General features: G+C 37.4%; 2 protein-coding genes and 2 long non-coding RNA genes across 12 annotated transcripts in view; 2 read left to right on the top strand and 2 right to left on the bottom strand.

Annotated features, from left to right (window-relative positions):
• Positions 1 to 13,772, top strand: part of LOC126869006 (uncharacterized) — a 38,164-nt gene extending 24,392 nt beyond the window's left edge. Inside the window, exon 3 of one of the 2 annotated variants that reach the window (XR_007690784.1) lies at positions 13,679 to 13,772. This is a non-coding gene — a long non-coding RNA (uncharacterized LOC126869006). Of the gene's footprint in view, positions 1 to 1,209; positions 1,304 to 13,678 lie in introns of those variants that run through there. The other variant, XR_007690783.1, reaches the window with a different exon arrangement.
• LOC126869013 (uncharacterized) overlaps positions 1 to 15,454 on the top strand; it is a 50,616-nt gene extending 35,162 nt beyond the window's left edge. The window contains exon 2 of the long non-coding RNA XR_007690808.1: positions 15,340 to 15,454. This is a non-coding gene — a long non-coding RNA (uncharacterized LOC126869013). The remainder of the gene's footprint in view (positions 1 to 15,339) is intronic.
• Positions 1 to 16,601, bottom strand: part of LOC126868985 (uncharacterized) — a 55,680-nt gene extending 39,079 nt beyond the window's left edge. For 6 of the 8 annotated variants that reach the window (XM_050625037.1, XM_050625038.1, XM_050625039.1 and 3 more), the window contains exons 1-3: positions 16,515 to 16,601; positions 12,527 to 12,649; positions 58 to 180 (exon numbers count right to left, since the gene is read on the bottom strand). In XM_050625037.1, the coding sequence (XP_050480994.1) occupies positions 58 to 180; positions 12,527 to 12,649; positions 16,515 to 16,601 (333 nt within the window). Of the gene's footprint in view, positions 1 to 57; positions 181 to 12,526; positions 12,650 to 13,165; positions 13,681 to 16,514 lie in introns of those variants that run through there. The other 2 variants (XM_050625043.1, XM_050625040.1) reach the window with 2 other exon arrangements.
• On the bottom strand, positions 5,837 to 8,434 carry LOC126868999 (uncharacterized). Its single transcript, XM_050625071.1, has 2 exons — positions 6,750 to 8,434; positions 5,837 to 6,671 (listed from the first exon to the last, which is right to left on the bottom strand). The coding sequence occupies exons 1-2, from the start codon at positions 6,795 to 6,797 to the stop codon at positions 6,258 to 6,260; spliced, it is 462 nt and encodes a 153-aa protein (XP_050481028.1). The 5' UTR covers positions 6,798 to 8,434; the 3' UTR covers positions 5,837 to 6,257.
• Positions 16,602 to 24,365: the final 7,764 nt, after the last annotated feature.

Genomic DNA, 24,365 nt, shown 5'->3' with positions numbered 1-24,365 from the left:
CGGTCGCACATACAATGCATTATATATATATATTGAATTAAATAAATTAAACACCACCTTTATGACCACAGATATAAGACGATTGAAGGCAGCCGTAGTAAGTATCCAAGGCATATCAAAGAATCGGATGATGTTGCGGGAACGATCCAGGTAAGTGATGCAGCATCGAAAGAGTAGAATCTGAAGAATTACAGACAATGTTAATCTAACAAGTAGATTTTAATCACTAATAAAGAAACCAATTCATATCATACACAAAATAATAGCAAATAGCAAGTACATGCAATAATAAATTAATAGGGAAAATAAGAAAGGTTAATAAACACAGGAATAGGTTAGAAATTAATCAAGATAGACTAACTAAATATTAACGACAAGACATGACTGAACTCGGTGCAAAAGAATAAAGTTACGCTACACAAAATATTTGGTAACACAATACACAAAAAACATTAACTAAATTAAACAAGACTTATATAAATGCAAGTCACGTATAATCAAAACAATGACTATCGAAATTCGATAACAATACAATCCATGCTATCACATTAATGTGACCTTACCTTACCAATACCTTAAGGTAGCACACGGTATTGACACACACAATATCATGGAACACAAAACAATATTACAAAAACACTACTAAGTAAAATTATAGTGATTAACAATTAACTAACTATTTCAACGACACGCTACTGTTGACATTAAACCAACGCCATACCAAAGATACACGCGAGCGGCCATGTTGAAAAATTCGTCGCGCGCGCATACAAACAATAGCCAATACAATGTAATACAGCATCATAATAGCAATGTTAGGTACGAATAAAAAAGAAAAAAAAGGGAGAGAGTTAAGGCAAATATATATAGTAAATAACAACTAACATAATCATAACATATTATATATATTATACTATATACAGAGATACAGTATTCATACAAGGAACAGGTCCGAATGAAACATATATATAAAAAAAAAAATATAATATATATATATATTAACTATTTTTGTATGTGTGTACAGAACTGATGGCGAATTCATCAACCATTCTCTGAACGACGGATGGAAGAACATGTAGGTGTTGTCCAGACGTTTCACGAGGAATCTAGAAAGCATTTTGAATCTCTGCAGAAAATCCTTCCATGCATGTTCGTTTACAAAAACCTGACAGACATCGAAAGAATTTTTTTTTTTATTTTTAGTCCAAGGAATAGCAATCCGCACCGTAGAACTGTAAAGCACCTGTACGCCACTCACGAAACCAAATACTTTTGCTATCCATCTGTAAACAAACAACATCTACAACTATACATATAATTTTCACTTATGTTTACCAATATATATACACGCATGTTGTAAAGTAGGCGATATTTATAACACTCACTTCCATTGATAATGCAAGTGACTCGTAAAATAAGTCGTCATATTTACCATTACACGCACATATATATATATATATTCAAAGACAAGCTATAATTGTAATATCTATTCCTATTGATAATATATACTAATATATTTATAACGATAAAACAAATCTCATCTATATTACTTACCAATACGTATGCATATATGTATATAATTATAACCCAGGTAGCATTCATAATATTTATTTTCACTGATAACATGTACGTAAAACCTAAAATAAAACAAAAGTTTTAATAATAAAAAAAAAAGAGAGAAAAAAATAATATAATATATATATATAAATATAAAAATTTTCTTTTTTTCTATACATATATTAATAATAATAAAAGGTTATTCTTATTTCTGATAAACTCAAAAGTAAAACGACAAATGACAACATTATACCATGATATACTGACACAAAGACGCAACACACAGAAGAAACTAATAGAGAATGCTTTAAGCTTGGCAAACTTACCGCCCGACGAATTTGCATACACCATAACTAAAACCCAGGACACATGGCTCTGATCGCAGGAGAAGCGGTCCATATAGTCAAATGCATTCCGGTACAAGTAAAAGTACGACATACAACAAAATGCTACTCGGAGCTACCCGTTTGGCAAGGGAATCGCACCACAGAAACTCCGCCCGGACGTGCGCCAAACGTGGCGATATTCAGCACCATCGTTATTGACCATGAGCGGAATATATACCCAAGAGGACCTGGACGCACTACGGGACCACGTCATGTTCCCGGTAGAAAAAACTGCAGTCTTAAACACATTGGCCAGAGGAGTAACAGGAAAAACAATCGTCCCTGGAACAGTAAACATCCTGGGAATGAAGAACGATAACACCGGTAGTCACTCAACAACAAACGACATCTACGTCCGCCTTGAGCGAACTCAGTGACACCATCAGACAAATTTCCTTTGGAAATTTGAACTCCAAGGGCGGGGGTGTCACGTCCCGCGCTCCGCACGTGTCGTAACGAGAACAAGAAAACTATTCTATACAAAACGCGCGAATAAAGATTTGAATACACAAACGAACACACGGCGCTACGAAACTAAAGGAAGGATTAACAAAGCGAGGGCGACTAATAAATCCAATCGGTATAAAATAAAATAAAATAAATAAAACCAGCTAACGGATTGAACGAGTTACGAACCAAACAAATAAATCAGGAAATAAGAATAACTACAAAAGGGGAAATAATTGAAACGCCAGAAATACAAGTATATATAAATATATTTTAATCAATCAACTTGGAGAGTTACATACAAGTATAAACATATATGCTAGGCATGTAATAAATTAGTAAATATTAGAGTTAGCGCTTATAATACTATGCAATAAATACAATATTATCAATTTATGAAATATAAGTATATACAAAGTTAAAAACTAATAGTCTAACGAATACATAAAACATACAATATTGTATTATTAAAGAAATAAAAGTTACATTGTCAGAAACATATATATATGTGTGCGCATTCTATTAAACAGATACATACTTAAAACTAGCCTACGTTCCGGTAAAGAATTATAAAATAAGAACTACATTACGAAACATGCATGTCTATATATAAATATATAAATTATATTCTAAACTAAACTACTATTAATGTATGCTCTTTCTACATTATTGATTCAAATCGATAATCTAAGATACATACTTAAAACTAGCCTACGTTCCGATAAAGAGTTATAAAATAAGAACTACGCTACGAAACATGCATGTCTCTATACAAACATATAAAAATCTATATTCTAAACTACTACTAATCTATGTGCATTCTACAATCTAAAATACATACTTAAAACTAGCCTACATGCCACTAAAGCATTATAAAATAAGAACTACATTATGAAACATGCATGTCTCTATATAAACATATCAATAATCTATTTTCTAAACTAAAACTACTATTAATAATCTACAAAAGAAATAGAACACACAACGCAACACTTGGGACTAAGCGTCAACCTGTCGATAGCCCAAACGCTCAAAATAATAAACACCGCAACGACTTGAGGAATTACATACAGAAATTCTATCATCAAACACAAATATGTAAACACACATTAAACGCACAATAATCTAGAAACAAAACCTTCAATACTATGTTGTCACAATACAAGATATATATGTATATATGAAATCAAATGATTGACACACAACCTCAAATACACAACACTATATCACTAAAGAATCTGAATGAAAATCACTTTGCCAGAAATATATACATATATACGCGTGCGTGTGCGTGTTCTATCTTATTAAAAGAAATTAATATAAAATAAATAATTAACATTTCATTTCGTATGAACACTATATGGGCAAGAGAGATATGCATATAAATACGTATATATATATATATATATATATATATGTATGTGTGAGTGCATATGTTTTATATTATCGAATACTCTATAAAATAAGCTACTCGAAACAATAAATAATGCAATCGAAGAATTACAAAACATTAGCTATACTGAAGTGACACACAACATAAACATATATATATACGTATATTCACACGAGTTATACTATTGTCACTTTAAAATAATATTAATAAATAAATGTCCTAATTGTGGTAGAATAAGGAAAAACGAGCGACAGACGAAAAATTACTTCGATATCAAACAAAACTAAAGACCCGTCACTAAAAACTTTACTGATGACATTTATGAGCGGCCATGTTGGATTTACACGCATCATGGCTACAGGAATATTAGGGATTAATGGAAGTCAGGCGCGAGAAACAAATCATGAAAACACATTGTTAACACTTTTCTTTAATAAATTTTATGGGCAACTACAAATGTAAAAATATATATATGTCGGATCACGATTCGAATTTTGGGCGCGCGACGACTCTTCATGTGGACTAGCCATCGTTTCACAAAGCCGAGATTTTATTTACACGTATATACAGGTCTATCACCAAGCTTAACAAATAAGAAGTACAACTAATAATAAGTCTAACAAACACTAAGCCTAATGAATAATACGATCTACGAATAATTAAATTAAATAATACTATTAGCAATGTTTGAGTTCAAACGAATCCACGGTCACCGGGATAACTCCTTACTAAGCGAAACTAATTTAGACGCAAATGCGATCGTCGAAAATGCTCGATGTATCACTCTCCAAGGCAATCGCAAGAATGCCAGCCTCGTGGAGATTTTTCTCCCTGTACGATTGCATTTTGTTTTCTATACCCGTTTGGAAGCATCGAGAAGGTTCCAAACGCCGTTGCTAGGCACACTCGTTGGAAGCATCGAGAAAGTTCCAAACGCCGTTGCTAGGCAGTTTCTGCCTGGAGTTTTGATTACTAATACAATGTATGTCCCATTGCATCGGCACCTCCGAGGCAACATCACACGTGGCTAGGCCCGCTCTCGAGGCCGCATACCGCCACAACCACATTTCTCGGAAAACACATACAACCACTCCAGACCTCCGTTAGATAAAACATCCATCCCGTGACCGTGGCTACGTTCAGCGACCGATTGTCACCTCGAACCCAATCTCGCTTATTACAAATCTTAAGCAATTACAACTATAATAAAATCTAGGCTAAGGTACTAGAGGATGTTCCCAAAATTTCCAAGGAAAGGCTTCGGCTTTCCTTTCATCTCCGACATATATGTCGGGTTTACATTAGAATTAGGGTTAGGGGCGTGAAACGAATCTTCGTTTGGGTTACACGTTGTCGTTATGCAATAGAGAAGACATTGACTAGTGCAAATACGATTATTATAGAACCGGACAGGTAACCGCGGTAGTTAGGTGCTCGAGATACTAATGACAATGATCCTAGGTTCAATAACGAATCCGCGGTCAACGGGATGACAACAGAACGTACTCACAAAGTCTAAGTCTGAGAATAATCACTGATCGCGAAGGCGTTACTCTTGGATCGATGAGATCGCGAGCGAGAATGCCTTTCCCGTCCCGATGATGCCACACAGGAAAACTATAACGGGGTGTGTCTAAGGATACGAGATCATCGGATTCGTCGAGAAAAGCCTTCGTTCAGAAAGTGTTGCTGCTAATTGGTTAATCTCCATATCGGTGGTTAGAAAAGGATGCTAGCCGCCCTCGAGGGAAAGTTGCTAGTGGGAGACGCCGCTCGTTGAAAAATATGTCTCCCCTATCTTCCCGTAGTTGGGACAAAGACTGTTTGTCTGTTTGAAGGACTTTAGTTAACTAAACCTTAAGATTTATAACGGGCCCTCGGGCTAGCCGAACATGTACTGCGGAGACGCATCGACATCTGGCAATCATCTTACTCGAAGAATAGGGTCTGCACGTGGCGAGCCACGGGACAGAAACCGTTGGAATGTTTACTGTCGCGTGTCGCCACAAATATTTCTTTTAAGGAGAGCTATAGAATTACTTCATACCTTTGTTAGGCAAAGCGTTCATCCCGTGACCGCGGCTACGTTCGGCGACTGACTGTCGCCTCGAGCCCAAGCTCATTATCACAATTCTCGAATAATTACAATCGGGTTGAATAACTACAATTGTTCAATTACAGCTATAGTAGACTCTAGGTTACAATGTTGCGGGGTTATCCAAAATTCCAAAGGCTCCGGTGTTCTTTCATCTCCGACATATATATATATATTTAAATAAAAGGGGGGAAATATAAAATTAAAAAATTTAATTAACAAATGTAAAATAGATAACCTAACACTATCAGACTTAAATATATATATATATACACACACATATATATATATATATACACACATTGAACACAAAACAAAATATGTCAAAATTAATAATAATAAGGAACATCAAAACAGCGAACCAACGAAATTGAAGCAGCTACAATAAATCAAAATCGAAGCAAGGAGCTCCGGGATAAAGTTCGCTGAACTCACACATACACCAATAGCGCACAACAGGAGAAATTCCCTTTCTCCCAGAAGCATGGTGACGAAGATGCGCCTCCAAAACCTCTTCGGGAATTTCATTCGCAAAACGAACTTTCACGCAACGCTCGGTATCGACGATTTCAACCAGAGGGGGTTCCCTCTCCAATATGACGGTCTCCGCATCGAAGAAATTCTCGTCGAAAGTAACCAAATCGTCAAAACCCAATTTCGACACATCCTCGGCACCAATGTAAAACAGTTCCTCCAAACTCCCCGACACTCGTGGTCCATCACAAGGCCGCATGCGCTTGATGGGTTCCCCCGAGTCGCCCATGGGCTCTTCGGAATCCCTCTTTCGCTTGGGCTGGAAACAACACGGTATATTTTAAATAAAACGAAACAGGACGAACCAAACGAACTAAAAATAAGACTAAATACGTACCAGGGAAGTCTGGAAAGGAACCTCTGATAGAAACGACTCGGCAAACATGGTTCGAACGTCGATCACCGAAGCCTAAGGAAATAGCAAAAAAGGGAAAAACAATCAAAATCACAAAACAATCTTAATATGCAAACATCCAAACTTACGCAAAACAATTCGAAGGAGGAGGTCTTTGTTATGGGAGAGCAGCGGAGTTGCGCGTGTTGCCCGAGCAAACTTTAAAATGATAATGATGCTGCAGCCACTAGCCCTTCCACGCGCCGAAGAAACACCGGTAATTCCCACGGTACAGCACATGGAAGTTTCTCGCGGAACGGACTAGATCAGCGTGGAATGCTTCAAATCTCCTAGACGCTAGCTCAGCGGAAACACAGGACTGATAAAAAACTAAGTCGAAATATGAAATTTACATTTTGTCACGTACGATTCCAAGAAGCCCAAACTGCAACATCCCGATTCCCACGGAAGCGTACCCCCAGCGGACCACCACCCCGTGGGGAATGGCATTATAAATAAGCGATGCAACATAGCGCGGCGTTCTTTAATTCTTTATTCGTTCTTCAGTTCATTATTCGTTCATTAGTTTGCGATCGTTTGTTACTACGGCTCATTATTCTTTGCGTCTAGAAATTTGTATAAGTATTTGCGTTTCGGGGTCTTTAGTTTTTCGATAAAGAGAAGAGAGTCGCGATTAAATAAAGTAAAATTTTAAGTCTTCATTACGATATCAATTCAGTTAGCAAGTCACTCAATTTGTATCGAAATAGTTTAATAAAGTAAAGGTTGATAGAAAACTATATTCGAGATTAAATAATAAACCCAACAACCTTCGACGATCACCGGGACAGCTGGAGTGATGGCACCCGATAGCACCTTTTCCTTAAGGTAAGCAAATTAAATTTAAAAAACTTTCTTCTTCTCTGGCAATCTCGTTGTCCTCGAGAATTGAATCAAAACCTCCTATCATCGATTTCATTTACGGGTTTAAAGATAGAAATATTGCTTAAATTTTAAACAAAGGAGTTGTCCGTTGTGTCGGCTTGTGCGAACGGTGTTTTCAGCTACTGAAACACCCACTGATCTTCGCATTCCTCCTCCCATTGTTGGTAAAATATTACCCATCTTTGGGCAAGGCTTGCGAAATCACACAAGTCCCGCTCAGAAAGGACTAATAAATATATCGTCGGGGTCAATTGAAAATCAAGAACGATACCGGTATTGCTATTAACCGATATTCTTGCCATTCTTGCATGCGATTATAAGAAAGATATAACAAAACAATCCCCCCTTCGGGAAATTAACCAAAAGATCGTTCGCTGTGTCGGCTCGTGCAAACGGTGTTTTCAATTATCGAGAACACCCATCGATCTTCGCCTTCCTCCTCCCACTGTTGGTAAATTATTACCCGTCTTTGGGCAAGGCTGGCGAAATCACACGAGTCCCACACAGAGAGGATCGTTAGAATTATCCTCGATAGCTAAACTCAAAAGGCAAGAAAATCGTGGCGACAGAATCCATCGGGGTAAATGAATTCAGTTCGGTCTTAACAGCGAAATTAAAAGAGAAGAGGAAGTCAAACGAAAAAATAAATTTAGATAAAACAACAAACAATCTCACATTCCTATCTAATCCAGCAACGCTAAAATATATATATATCTAGCTAACCAAATATACATACATAATAACCTATCCCATTTTACATTCAAATAAAAATCCGTTCAACGAGGAAAATATTTATTGTACCCAGCTTTAATCCTCTCCCGCGCTAGTATCCCTGCGCATAGCAGGTTAGCCGAAAAGTGAAATTCATTTACCAGTTGCATTAAGCGTCAGTTAACGCTACCCATTAAACGTAAAAGAAAATAATAAAAGTAAAATATTTTCAAATAGTCCTTAGACTATTTCTGGTGGCAGCAACTACCGTATTAATTAGAAATCTAAATCAGTATTAAATACACAGAAATATCATTTCAATTTATTTCCCTTCAGATTAAATTCAAACTCAAACTATAAAAAAAAAAAAAAAAATTTTCAGTAAAATTTAAACTTAAGATTTGATCGATTTAAACAAATAGATACGTAACAGATTAGTAGTTATAAATTTTTGGTGGCAGCGGTGGGATACGCTCCACGGAGGATTAAAGTTGGTTTAAACGGTTCGATTCGCTCCACAAAGGATTAAAGTTGTTACGATTATCGATAAAATATATACCTAAGAAATAATGTCGACTAAATTAGAATCGTTAGACAAAAACATGATCTTGATGTTATCGGAAAAACTCAAAGCATGGGATGCGAATTTTCGCGACATGAGTACAACAATGAATAAATTATAAGACGATGTGCGTTCACTGAAAATAAAAAAAGAAAGCAAGACACCCGTATCATCGCCGATAATTTCCCAAGCGACAATACCGATAGAAGTTAATCCCCAATCAATTAAGTTAAAAGATGCAATAGAGACAGTACCAGTGTTCGACGGACATCGACCCTCGGTATTTCGATTTTTAAGACCATGCGAGCGCGCACGAAACATGGTTCCTAGGCATCAAGAATCTCAGTTAGTAAAATTATTAACAAATAAGCTTCGCGGGCACGCGTTTCTCGCCATAGAAGACACAGAAGTAATAAGTTTAAACGATTTCGGGACTAAATTAAAAGATATGTTCGGTCCGGGAAAAACGGTTAACGAATATAAAGGGGAATTAGCTACAATATTTCAACGACCGGGAGAAGATATTTTGGACTACATAGAACGCGTCAAAGATCTCAGACTGGCGATAATGAACGGGGAAAGGTACGAGTACGGCACCGTATTTCAAGATAGGATAGATCGAGACACGAGGGAAGCTTTCGTTAAGGGGCTCCCAAACGAGGTGTATTTACGAGTAAAGATAGCAGGATACCAATCCTTGGACGATGCGTACCGCCAAGCCGTGAAAGTAACGCGAGAATTAAAACAAGTGAACAATAGAATTCGATACCGACATCCGACACCTTCGGATAATTATAACCAAAACAACGTTCATCCACCATACAATAGTATTTATACTGTAAACAACCGCCAGAACTGAAGATTTGTACCGCCGTCGCGGAAACATCTAAACAACCCGGGAATAGAAGAAAATGTCAGGAAAGAAACAAGAGCAATAATTTGGGAAGAAAAATGCATAAATAAATACCTCGATAGAGATCTAAATCAAAAGAGAGATGCTGATCATTTCAACCAATCAACTTTTCAATACAAACATCATTCCGTTGCTGTGATAAGGGATAATGTCACGTTAAATAATAAGAAGACGCACGGTGCCATAGACAGGATCATGAGTGAGAAATTTTCTGAGTTACCAAACAAGATAAATAATATTAGTGCCAAAGAACTTTCAGACGAAGCAGAAACTAGGAAATTGAACGACGAGACGACAGGCAACGTTTATCCACTGCCTAACATCACAGAGATATTGGACCCGCTGGGAAGTGCGAATTGCCTCTCCACGCTCGACTCCATGAAAAGCAAGACTCCGCGAATTTCGTGAATGTTTCAACCATAATAGGAAAAGAGATAGCGAGTGCATCTCACTCAAAAACTTCTATAAAGCCATCAGAAGGAAACTTTATTGAGCTCAAAGCCAAATCGTTAAATTGCAAGAAAGATCACACTATAGAAAATAAAAATATAGCTATCCCTAAATCCAAAACAGAATCTATAAGCAAAAAGGTTTGTAATAAAAATTCAAAGACTAATTCCAAATCTACCAAAAATATTCCTAAACGTTCCTTACAAATAAATAATAATTTAATTACAATAAGCACTTCCAGTGAAACTATTCATCCTGAAAAGGTAGAGGAAAACAAAGGTGTTGTGAACAAAGTAAATAAAGAAGAAAAAGGGGTAACTAAGGAAAAGGATTCTAAACATTTTCAAGCTGAAGAAACACAAGTCCAACGAGCTCGAAGAAATCAAAAGGGAGAAAATAGGGAATCACCAGTCGAAGATATATATAAAAACTTGAATAAATACGCTAGCCATTGGATTATAATTGGATTAAAAATACTTTATTGGTTACTACATCTAATATTTGACGTAGGTAACATAGTAGGTAGTGCTGATCTTATGATTTCCCTAGGAAAATATAGATGGTATCACACTATACTATATACAAAATATTTTTGGGTTAACATGGCTGCGGCACTTTCAAAAATTTGTATCTTGAATGCTATTAGCAAGCAATTGGGTAATTGGATCAATGTCAGTAAACCCGCGTCTTGGCGCAAAATAAAAACTAAAATGAAGGAAAGGAACGAAATTCTCCCCGCACGAATTAGTTTCGGACATCTAGCCAAAGAACCTATTGGTGAAGTAACAATCGAAGAGAACACGGAACCAACATGCGCTGAATATCTCAAAGATCTGTTCAATAAAATTAACACTGTACGACGAATGGCAAGAGAAAATTTGATAAAGTCCAAACTAAGACCAACAATCGACGAATCAACCTTCAAGATTTTAAAACAGGAGACTCGATATATCTATTAAAAGAACCTAGTAAGGAAAATTCTCCCATCAATATATTAGACGACACAAAGTGCTAGAAATCTTGCAGAACAAAACGTCAAGATTGAAGTAAAAGGGATTCCGCGAACGGTGCACTTAAACAAGCTAAAACTAGCGCATAATCGAAATAAACAATGAATAAAGTGATTTCAGTGGGCAACGTAGTGCAGTAGTGTATATTGTAGTGCTGTTCGTCGATACAGATATCGAACACCTAAAAGAAAAGGAAAAATTATTATATGTGTTTCAATTATTGCTTAAATATAAAACGTGTTAACTCAATGAACAATTAACTAGTGAAAGTGAAAGTTACCTTGTGAACAAGTGATCAACAAATAAGGAAGTGTACATGCAAGTATAGGTTATGGATCGTTGTTCGTGGAACATAACGTATGACAGCAACCTAAAATAAGTGAATAAATTAGTCTCAATTGTCTCAGTGCAAAATGCAAGGTTACTAAGTGTTATAACTATATTGTGAATAAATCAAAAGGAAGTGTGACACTGTCCATCGAATAATACAGATAGCGAAAACCTAAAAGAAAAAAAAAGAAAATTATCAGGTGTACTCCAATTATTGTTTGAATATACAACGTGTTGATTCAATAAATAATTAAAAGAGTGGAAGTGAAAATTACCTTGTGAACAAGTGATCATAATACAAGAAGGTTTACGTGCAAAATAGGTTATGGCTCCCTGTTTGCGGAACACCATGTACAACAGCCAGCTGAAGAATAAATGAACAAATTAACTTCAACTGCCTTAATGCAAGTTACAACAGTACTAAATGTCACAACAATATTGTGGAAGCATGCCACTGTTCGTCGAACAACACAGATAGCGGAACCCTGAAAAGGAAAAGAAGTTTATTACGAGTGCTCCGATTACTGTTTGAATGTGAAACGTGTTAGTTCAACGAATAACTAAAACGGTGAAGGTGCAACTTACCTCATGAACAATTAATCACCATACAAGGAAGCGTACATGCATGAATTTCGCAGATTAACAAGAAGAAATAAAATAGTTGATAAAGTATAGAAAGCGGTTAGAAAATAATCAAGATAGATTAATTGAGAGTTAGTAATAAATGTAACCGGAGTAAAGGGATATTTGGTTATGTATTAATCTACGTAGTATTGTGATGTTAATTTGTAATGCACAATAGCGGTCGCACATACAATGCATTATATATATATATTGAATTAAATAAATTAAACACCACCTTTATGACCACAGATATAAGACGATTGAAGGCAGCCGTAGTAAGTATCCAAGGCATATCAAAGAATCGGATGATGTTGCGGGAACGATCCAGGTAAGTGATGCAGCATCGAAAGAGTAGAATCTGAAGAATTACAGACAATGTTAATCTAACAAGTAGATTTTAATCACTAATAAAGAAACCAATTCATATCATACACAAAATAATAGCAAATAGCAAGTACATGCAATAATAAATTAATAGGGAAAATAAGAAAGGTTAATAAACACAGGAATAGGTTAGAAATTAATCAAGATAGACTAACTAAATATTAACGACAAGACATGACTGAACTCGGTGCAAAAGAATAAAGTTACGCTACACAAAATATTTGGTAACACAATACACAAAAAACATTAACTAAATTAAACAAGACTTATATAAATGCAAGTCACGTATAATCAAAACAATGACTATCGAAATTCGATAACAATACAATCCATGCTATCACATTAATGTGACCTTACCTTACCAATACCTTAAGGTAGCACACGGTATTGACACACACAATATCATGGAACACAAAACAATATTACAAAAACACTACTAAGTAAAATTATAGTGATTAACAATTAACTAACTATTTCAACGACACGCTACTGTTGACATTAAACCAACGCCATACCAAAGATACACGCGAGCGGCCATGTTGAAAAATTCGTCGCGCGCGCATACAAACAATAGCCAATACAATGTAATACAGCATCATAATAGCAATGTTAGGTACGAATAAAAAAGAAAAAAAAGGGAGAGAGTTAAGGCAAATATATATAGTAAATAACAACTAACATAATCATAACATATTATATATATTATACTATATACAGAGATACAGTATTCATACAAGGAACAGGTCCGAATGAAACATATATATAAAAAAAAAAATATAATATATATATATATTAACTATTTTTGTATGTGTGTACAGAACTGATGGCGAATTCATCAACCATTCTCTGAACGACGGATGGAAGAACATGTAGGTGTTGTCCAGACGTTTCACGAGGAATCTAGAAAGCATTTTGAATCTCTGCAGAAAATCCTTCCATGCATGTTCGTTTACAAAAACCTGACAGACATCGAAAGAATTTTTTTTTTTATTTTTAGTCCAAGGAATAGCAATCCGCACCGTAGAACTGTAAAGCACCTGTACGCCACTCACGAAACCAAATACTTTTGCTATCCATCTGTAAACAAACAACATCTACAACTATACATATAATTTTCACTTATGTTTACCAATATATATACACGCATGTTGTAAAGTAGGCGATATTTATAACACTCACTTCCATTGATAATGCAAGTGACTCGTAAAATAAGTCGTCATATTTACCATTACACGCACATATATATATATATTCAAAGACAAGCTATAATTGTAATATCTATTCCTATTGATAATATATACTAATATATTTATAACGATAAAACAAATCTCATCTATATTACTTACCAATACGTATGCATATATGTATATAATTATAACCCAGGTAGCATTCATAATATTTATTTTCACTGATAACATGTACGTAAAACCTAAAATAAAACAAAAGTTTTAATAATAAAAAAAAAAGAGAGAAAAAAATAATATAATATATATATATAAATATAAAAATTTTCTTTTTTTCTATACATATATTAATAATAATAAAAGGTTATTCTTATTTCTGATAAACTCAAAAGTAAAACGACAAATGACAACATTATACCATGATATACTGACACAAAGACGCAACACACAGAAGAAACTAATAGAGAATGCTTTAAGCTTGGCAAACTTACCGCCCGACGAATTTGCATACACCATAACCAAAACCCAGGACACATGGCTCTGATCGCAGGAGAAGCGGTCCATATAGTCAAATGCATTCCGGTACAAGTAAAAGTACGACATACAACAAAATGCTACTCGGAGCTACCCGTTTGGCAAGGGAATCGCACCACAGAAACTCCGCCCGGACGTGCGCCAAACGTGGCGATATTCAGCACCATCGTTATTGACCATGAGCGGAATATATACCCAAGAGGACCTGGACGCACTACGGGACCACGTCATGTTCCCGGTAGAAAAAACTGCAGTCTTAAACACATTGGCCAGAGGAGTAACAGGAAAAACAATCGTCCCTGGAACAGTAAACATCCTGGGAATGAAGAACGATAACACCGGTAGTCACTCAACAACAAACGACATCTACGTCCGCCTTGAGCGAACTCAGTGACACCATCAGACAAATTTCCTTTGGAAATTTGAACTCCAAGGGCGGGGGTGTCACGTCCCGCGCTCCGCACGTGTCGTAACGAGAACAAGAAAACTATTCTATACAAAACGCGCGAATAAAGATTTGAATACACAAACGAACACACGGCGCTACGAAACTAAAGGAAGGATTAACAAAGCGAGGGCGACTAATAAATCCAATCGGTATAAAATAAAATAAAATAAATAAAACCAGCTAACGGATTGAACGAGTTACGAACCAAACAAATAAATCAGGAAATAAGAATAACTACAAAAGGGGAAATAATTGAAACGCCAGAAATACAAGTATATATAAATATATTTTAATCAATCAACTTGGAGAGTTACATACAAGTATAAACATATATGCTAGGCATGTAATAAATTAGTAAATATTAGAGTTAGCGCTTATAATACTATGCAATAAATACAATATTATCAATTTATGAAATATAAGTATATACAAAGTTAAAAACTAATAGTCTAACGAATACATAAAACATACAATATTGTATTATTAAAGAAATAAAAGTTACATTGTCAGAAACATATATATATGTGTGCGCATTCTATTAAACAGATACATACTTAAAACTAGCCTACGTTCCGGTAAAGAATTATAAAATAAGAACTACATTACGAAACATGCATGTCTATATATAAATATATAAATTATATTCTAAACTAAACTACTATTAATGTATGCTCTTTCTACATTATTGATTCAAATCGATAATCTAAGATACATACTTAAAACTAGCCTACGTTCCGATAAAGAGTTATAAAATAAGAACTACGCTACGAAACATGCATGTCTCTATACAAACATATAAAAATCTATATTCTAAACTACTACTAATCTATGTGCATTCTACAATCTAAAATACATACTTAAAACTAGCCTACATGCCACTAAAGCATTATAAAATAAGAACTACATTATGAAACATGCATGTCTCTATATAAACATATCAATAATCTATTTTCTAAACTAAAACTACTATTAATAATCTACAAAAGAAATAGAACACACAACGCAACACTTGGGACTAAGCGTCAACCTGTCGATAGCCCAAACGCTCAAAATAATAAACACCGCAACGACTTGAGGAATTACATACAGAAATTCTATCATCAAACACAAATATGTAAACACACATTAAACGCACAATAATCTAGAAACAAAACCTTCAATACTATGTTGTCACAATACAAGATATATATGTATATATGAAATCAAATGATTGACACACAACCTCAAATACACAACACTATATCACTAAAGAATCTGAATGAAAATCACTTTGCCAGAAATATATACATATATACGCGTGCGTGTGCGTGTTCTATCTTATTAAAAGAAATTAATATAAAATAAATAATTAACATTTCATTTCGTATGAACACTATATGGGCAAGAGAGATATGCATATAAATACGTATATATATATATATATATATATATGTATGTGTGAGTGCATATGTTTTATATTATCGAATACTCTATAAAATAAGCTACTCGAAACAATAAATAATGCAATCGAAGAATTACAAAACATTAGCTATACTGAAGTGACACACAACATAAACATATATATATACGTATATTCACACGAGTTATACTATTGTCACTTTAAAATAATATTAATAAATAAATGTCCTAATTGTGGTAGAATAAGGAAAAACGAGCGACAGACGAAAAATTACTTCGATATCAAACAAAACTAAAGACCCGTCACTAAAAACTTTACTGATGACATTTATGAGCGGCCATGTTGGATTTACACGCATCATGGCTACAGGAATATTAGGGATTAATGGAAGTCAGGCGCGAGAAACAAATCATGAAAACACATTGTTAACACTTTTCTTTAATAAATTTTATGGGCAACTACAAATGTAAAAATATATATATGTCGGATCACGATTCGAATTTTGGGCGCGCGACGACTCTTCATGTGGACTAGCCATCGTTTCACAAAGCCGAGATTTTATTTACACGTATATACAGGTCTATCACTAAGCTTAACAAATAATAAGTACGACTAATAATAAGTCTAACAAACACTAAGCCTAATGAATAATACGATCTACGAATAATTAAATTAAATAATACTATTAGCAATGTTTGAGTTCAAACGAATCCACGGTCACCGGGATAACTCCTTACTAAGCGAAACTAACTTAGACGCAAATGCGATCGTCGAAAATGCTCGATGTATCACTCTCCAAGGCAATCGCAAGAATGCCAGCCTCGTGGAGATTTTTCTCCCTGTACGATTGCATTTTGTTTTCTATACCCGTTTGGAAGCATCGAGAAGGTTCCAAACGCCGTTGCTAGGCACACTCGTTGGAAGCATCGAGAAAGTTCCAAACGCCGTTGCTAGGCAGTTTCTGCCTGGAGTTTTGATTACTAATACAATGTATGTACCATTGCATCGGCACCTCCGAGGCAACATCACACGTGGCTCGGCCCGCTCTCGAGGCCGCATGCCGCCACAACCACATTTCTCGGAAAACACATACAACCACTCCAGACCTCCGTTAGATAAAACATCCATCCCGTGACCGTGGCTACGTTCAGCGACCGATTGTCACCTCGAACCCAATCTCGCTTATTACAAATCTTAAGCAATTACAACTATAATAAAATCTAGGCTAAGGTACTAGAGGATGTTCCCAAAATTTCCAAGGAAAGGCTTCGGCTTTCCTTCCATCTCCGACATATATATATATATATACGTATTCATATGCATATTTCTCTTGGCAGTGTAGTATTCATACGAAATGAAATGTCAATTATTTATTTATCACAGTTCGCTGTGGAGTGCCGAAGCGTGCAGACGTGTCTCTAGTGCCCAGCGTAGTTCGAAAACAACACGTGTCGCCCAACCGTCGAAAGAGAACGCAGCTAAGTGTCCCTTACCCTCTAGGGAGAAGAAAATCCCACGCACCTAACCCCAACCCGAATACTAGCCTCACAGCCTCACGACTATTTGTTCATTCCGAATTAACTAGCTCGATGATGGCCCAGCAACCGCGACCAGGCTCTCCGGAGCAGACTCGCAGCTACCCCGTGCTACCCCCCCCCCCCCCCCCCCCCCCGTGGCAGAAGTGTAGCAGAACTCTCCGCACTAACGACGCTAACACTACAAAGAAAAGGAAAATAGAAACAGCAACGCAAATAAACACACACAACAGGTTCGCCGTATTGGAATCCTCAAACGACGCCATGGAAATCGTAGAACCGCCACCAAACCAACATTCACAGAGAATCCCCCCTCCCCCACCAATATTTGTAGACGACGTCATTGACATACAGAAAATGACCAAGTCCCTAGAGAGAGATACCAGCAAGGAGGAATATAACCTTAAGATAAGCAACAACAAGGTGAAAATACTACCGACGAACCCAGAAGCTTACAGAAAACTCACCAAGACACTCAGGTCCCTGAACGCCAACTTCCACACCTACCAACTCAAACAGGAAAGGCCTTTCCGGGTGGTCCTACGAAACATACACCACTCAGCAGACATAGACGAACTAAAATACGAACTCTCAAAACTTGGCCACGAAGTCATCAACGTAAGTAATGTAGTATCGTGGACGAAAGGCCTAAGAAATATCGGGCGAACTATGAACAATGTCGCGAGAGCCGAGGCGCCGTCGGGCCCATCAATGTGTCATCGGTCTTTTCAAGTGCATAGTTTCGTGGAAAAGACCTACGTGACCCTGGCCACGAGCGTCTGCAGAACACGTGTGCGGTGGGCCCAGCAATAGACAATAGAATGCGGCAACGGCCAGAGCGTTAGTCGAAAAGCAGAGAGTGAGTCGAAAAGCAGCGTGCGAGTCGAGAAGCCGAGTGCGAGCTGAGCGGAGACAGAGGTTGCGAGTGGCGTTGCCGAGAGAGTGTGGATTGCGCTGTTTTCTGTGCGTTTGGCGTGAATAGTTCAGGTTGAACAACAATCGTCTTTTTCTGTCTGATTAACATCTCTATTGTCCACTCTTTTTAAACACATTATATCACGATATTACAGTAATATAAGGCATAGAGTCTCGAAAGACCCGTTATCCTTATTCTTCCTAGACATTAAACAAAAACCGAATAACAAGGAAATATACAACATCAGTCGCCTAATGAACGCGATAGTAAAGATCGAACCACCGCTCGCGAAAAAAGAAATAGTGCAGTGCAAAAGGTGCCAAAGGTACGGTCATACGCAGAAATACTGCAACCATACTTTCCGCTGCGTTAAATGCGCAGGCTCTCACTCCACTGACCAGTGCGCCAAATCACCGGAAACCCCAGCGAAATGCATCCACTGCCAAGGGGACCACCCTGCCAACTACAAAGGCTGCCCAGCATATAAAACACTATACACGAACAGGTACCCTAAGCTCAGAGCAAAAGAGGTATCCAACCAAACTGCCAGCCCGCCGAAATTCACGACTACCCCAACCCCCTCAACCAACCAAACACCCAGTCCTACCAAATTCATCTCCACCTCAACCTCCTATGCCCAAGCAGTACAAGGCATCCAAAATAACCCGAACAGCCAAAGGAACCTTCCCCAAAACAGTGTCCCCAACCCACCAAACGCAGACAACTCCTCAAGGCTCGAAAAGCTAATAGAGAAACAATCGGAGCAAATAAATCACTTGCTATCGCTACTAACACTCATCGTGGAAAAATTAGCACGCCCCGACTCAAAATAAAACCAAGGCGCATAGCTCTCTGGAACGCCAACGGTCTAGCGCAACACAAACGTGAACTAGAACTCTTCTTAAAACACCAGCAAATCGACGTAATGCTCGTATCGGAAACCCACTTCACCGAGAAGAGCTACCTGAAAATAAATGGTTACAAATTCTACCATACCCAACACCCCAGCGGAAAGGCCCACGGTGGCACCGGAATAATAATCAAAGCAAGTATTAAGCACTACGAACTCCCACCATTCCAGAAAGACTACCTCCAAGCAACAAACGTAGCAATAGAAGACTGTCATGGCTCAATCACCACCTCAGCAGTATACTGCCCTCCCAGACACTCCATCGCCAAAGAAGACTTTGATAACTTCCTGGACACCCTGGGCAACAGATTCATAGTTGGAGGAGACTATAACGCCAAGCACATCCAATGGGGCAGCAAACTGGTTACAGCAAGAGGCAAAAACCTCTTAAACAGCATAATAAACAACAACCTCAACTACCTCACCACATACGAACCCACATACTGGCCCACTGACACCAACAAAATACCCGACCTTCTCGACTTCTTCATAACTAAAAATATCCCATCAAGACACGTCCAGATCAACTCCTCGGCTGATCTCTCCTCTGATCATTCTCCCGTGATAGCAACAGTCAGTTCAACAATCATCGAGAATACACCTAATGGCTCCATTCACAACCAACACACCAACTGGCAGCTCTTCAGAGAAGTCTTTACACACTCAACCTCAGCCTTCACCCCACTAAAAACAAAGGAAGATATCGAAGCAGCCACGGAATACTTAAACACGAGCATAATAAACGCAATCCGCCTCTCCACACCGACAAAGCCATCTAACAGCAAACAAGAATATCCACAATACATACTAAAAAAAATAGCAGAAAAACGTAGACTAAGAAGAGTATGGCAGACCCACAGAACACCGGAGGACAAACGCAAACTTAACAACGTAACTAGAAAGCTATCCAGAACCTTAAGAAACTACAAAAACGACTGTTTCCATAAATACCTCGCCAGCTTATCCCCCACAGCCGACGCCAACTACTCACTATGGAAGGCCTCCAGGAAACTCACACGCCCCCCACAAATAATCCCACCTATCCGCCGTCCGCAAGGTGGATGGGCGCGAAGCCCTATAGAAAAAGCCGACCTGTTTGCAAAACACTTGTCAAAAGTATTCAAACCCCATTCCCCCCAAGCCGCCGCGGACGTTACTGAATACCTGCACACCCCCTTCCAAATGTCCCCTCCTATCGAACCCTTCTTCTCTGCTGAGACTATAGAAACAATCAGTCGCCTAAACCCCAAGAAAGCAGCAGGACACGACCTAATAGGCAATAGAGCAATCAAGGAACTTCCCACAAAAGGGATAGCACTCATCACATCGATTTTTAATGCTATCCTTCGCCTGGAACACTATCCTAAGGCTTGGAAAATCTCATTGATTACCCTCATCCCTAAACCCGGTAAACCGATACACGAAACCTGCTCCTATCGCCCAATCAGTCTTTTACCTACCCTGTCCAAACTATTCGAGAAGATGCTCACGAACCGACTCCTTCCAATCCTAGAGAACTTGAAAACACTCCCAGATCACCAATTCGGCTTCCGAAAACATCATTCTACAGTAGAGCAAATCCACCGCTTAACTCATACGATCAGCCAAACACTCGAAAAGAAAAAATATTGCTCAGCGGTTTTCCTAGACATCCAACAGGCATTCGATAAAGTATGGCATGAAGGGCTACTATACAAACTTAAAAAGATCCTACCCCACCCCTACTTCTCCATCCTAAAATCATACCTAACCAATAGACAATTCATGGTTAAATACCTAGACGCCACTTCCGCAACATTCCCAATAGAAGCCGGCATACCCCAAGGTAGTGTCCTCGGACCCCTACTGTACTCCATCTACACTGCCGACCTACCTATATCAAACGATATAACAATAGCGACATTTGCAGACGACACAGCGCTATTAGCTTCCCACGCAGACCCGGTAATAGCCTCATCCACTCTCCAGCGAAGTCTCGACTCCATGGAAAAGTGGTTTCACAAATGGGGCTTCAAAGTCAACGAAAAGAAATCCTCACATGTAACCTTCACGCTCCGAAAACAAACCTGCCCCCAGGTCACCATCAACAATGCAACAGTTCCTAGCAGGGACACAGTTCGATACCTGGGCATGACCCTGGACAGGCGACTAACGTGGAAGACACACATCTCAGATAAAAGGAAGCAACTAAAGGACAAACTAAAAAAACTCTATTGGCTCACGGGCCGACGCTCCAAACTAAATCTACAGAATAAAATTACCCTCTACAAGACCGTAATAAAACCTGTCTGGACCTACGGAATCCAACTATGGGGAACAGCAAGTAACTCCAACATCGAAATACTCCAACGCTTTCAATCGAAAACGCTAAGATCCCTAATTGACGCACCTTGGTATGTAACCAATGAAACAATACACCGCGACCTCAAGATACCCACCGTCAAAGAGGAAATAGCAAAATATAGCGACAGATACAGCAAAAGAATCAATAAACACCGAAACCCCCTAATCACTGGACTACTCGATACGACGGACCAGATTCGCAGGCTGAAGAGGCACTAGACCTAAACGTTAGATTCATTTAATTATCCAAATTAAGCATATGCACTTACTTATAATACTTATAGATTATAAATTATACCTATCTATAATAAGTATTAACTTATTGTAAATAAACAGCCATGTCACTGCGCCACGCCAGAAAAATTACTGAAAATTCTCAACGCGAGAATTGATTGTAATTTCAACAAATAAATAAAAAAAAAAAAATTATTTATTTATCCTTTACCGGAATGTAGGCTAGTTTTAAGTATGTATCTTAGATTATCGATTTGATAGAATTCGCACACATATATATATATTTCTGACAATGTAACCTTCATTTCTTTAATAATACAATATTGTATGTTTTATGTATTCGTTAAACTATTAGTTTTTGACTTCATGTATACTTATATTTCATAAATTGATAATATTGTATTTGTTGCATAGTATTGGAAGCACTGTCTCTAATATTTACTAGGTTATTACATGTTCGGCATATATGTTTATACTTATATGTAACTCTCCAAATTGATTGATTGAAATATATTTATATATATATATATATGTATTCCTGGCGTTTCAATTATTTTCCCCTTTTGTAGTTATTCTTATTTCCTGGTTTATTCAGAATTGTGTGTATATGTATTTTGTTTATTGGTTGGATCCGTTAATCGCCCTCGTTTTGTTAATCCTTCCTTTCGTTTCGTAGTGCCGTGTGTTCGTTTGTGCATTCAAATCCTTATTCGCGTGTTTTGTATAGAATGGTTTTCTTGTTCTTGTTACGGCTCGTGCGGAACGCGGGACGTGACACCCCCGCCCTTGGAGTTCAAATTTCCAAAGGAAATTTGACTGATGGTGTCTCTGAGTTCGCTCAAGGCGGACGTAGATGTCGTTGGTAGTTGAGTGACTACCGGCGTTATCGATATCCCTTGAGGTTGTGCTGTTTGATCATCGATATTTCGTCTTCTTTTGAGGTATAGTAGCAGGTGGGTGACTGAGCCGCATATTACTCCTAATAGGGCGATTCCACATCCGTAAGTTTCACGTAACTGGTATCCGTGTGTAGCTATATCTATTATTGTCTTGATTAGTTTAAATATTGCGAGTATTCCAAATATTGCTGCACTGACAGTTCCAAATTCCATAAAACCAGTCCATAAGCTTGATACGGTATTTTTCGCTATTGTCGTTAATGTGTTTTTGTCCATCATTCCCAGGATGTTTACTGTTCCAGGGACGATTGTTTTTCCTGTTGCTCCTCTGGCCAATGCGTTCAAGACTGCAGATTTTTCTGCCGGGAACATGACGTGGTCCCGTAGTGCATCGAGGTCTTTTTGGGTATATATTCCGCTCGTGGCCAACGACGATGGTGCTGAGTATCGCCACGTTTGGCGCACGTCCGAGCGGTGTTCCTGTGGTGCGATTCCTTTGCCAAACGGGTAGCTCCGAGTAGCATTTTGTTGTATGTCGTACCTTTACTTGTACCAGAATGCATTTGACTATATGGACCGCTTCTCCTGCGATCGAAGCCATGTGTCCTGGGTTTTGGTTATGGTGTATGCAAATTCGTCGGGCGGTAAGTTTGCCAAGCTTAAAGCGTTCTCTATTAGTTTCTTCTATGTGGTGTATCTTTGTGTACTGACACAAAGATACATTGATACACTGGTATCATGGTATAATGTTTTCATTTCTTGAGTTTATCAGAAATAGGAATAACCTTTTATACAAAAAGAAAATTTTTATATTTATATATATTATATTATTTTCTTCTTTCCTTTTTTTCTCTTCTTTTTTTTCTTCTTCCCCCTTTTTTTTTATTGTTAAAACTTTTGTTTTATTTTAGGTTTTACGTACTTGTTATCAGTGAAGATAAATATTATAAATACTACTTGGGTTGTAATTATATACATATATGCGTACATATTGGTAAGTAGTATAAATGAGATTTGTTTTATTGTTATAAATATATAAGTATATATCATCAATAGGAATAAATATTACAAATGTAGCCTGTCTTCGAGTATATATATATATGTGCGCATAATGGTAAATATGACGGCTTATTTTTATGAGTCACTTGCATTATCAATGGAAGTGAATGTTATACATATTGCCTACTTTACAACATGCGTGTATATATATTGGTAAACATAAGTGAAAATTATATGTATAGTTATAGATGTTGTTTGTTTACAGATGGATAGCAAAAGTATTTGGTTT

Source organism: Bombus huntii, chromosome 8 (assembly GCF_024542735.1).
Source record: "Bombus huntii isolate Logan2020A chromosome 8, iyBomHunt1.1, whole genome shotgun sequence".
NCBI classification, from domain to species: domain Eukaryota; kingdom Metazoa; phylum Arthropoda; class Insecta; order Hymenoptera; family Apidae; genus Bombus; species Bombus huntii.
Note: the sequence above shows the minus strand (reverse complement) of the source record. Positions and strands in the feature narration are given on the sequence as shown.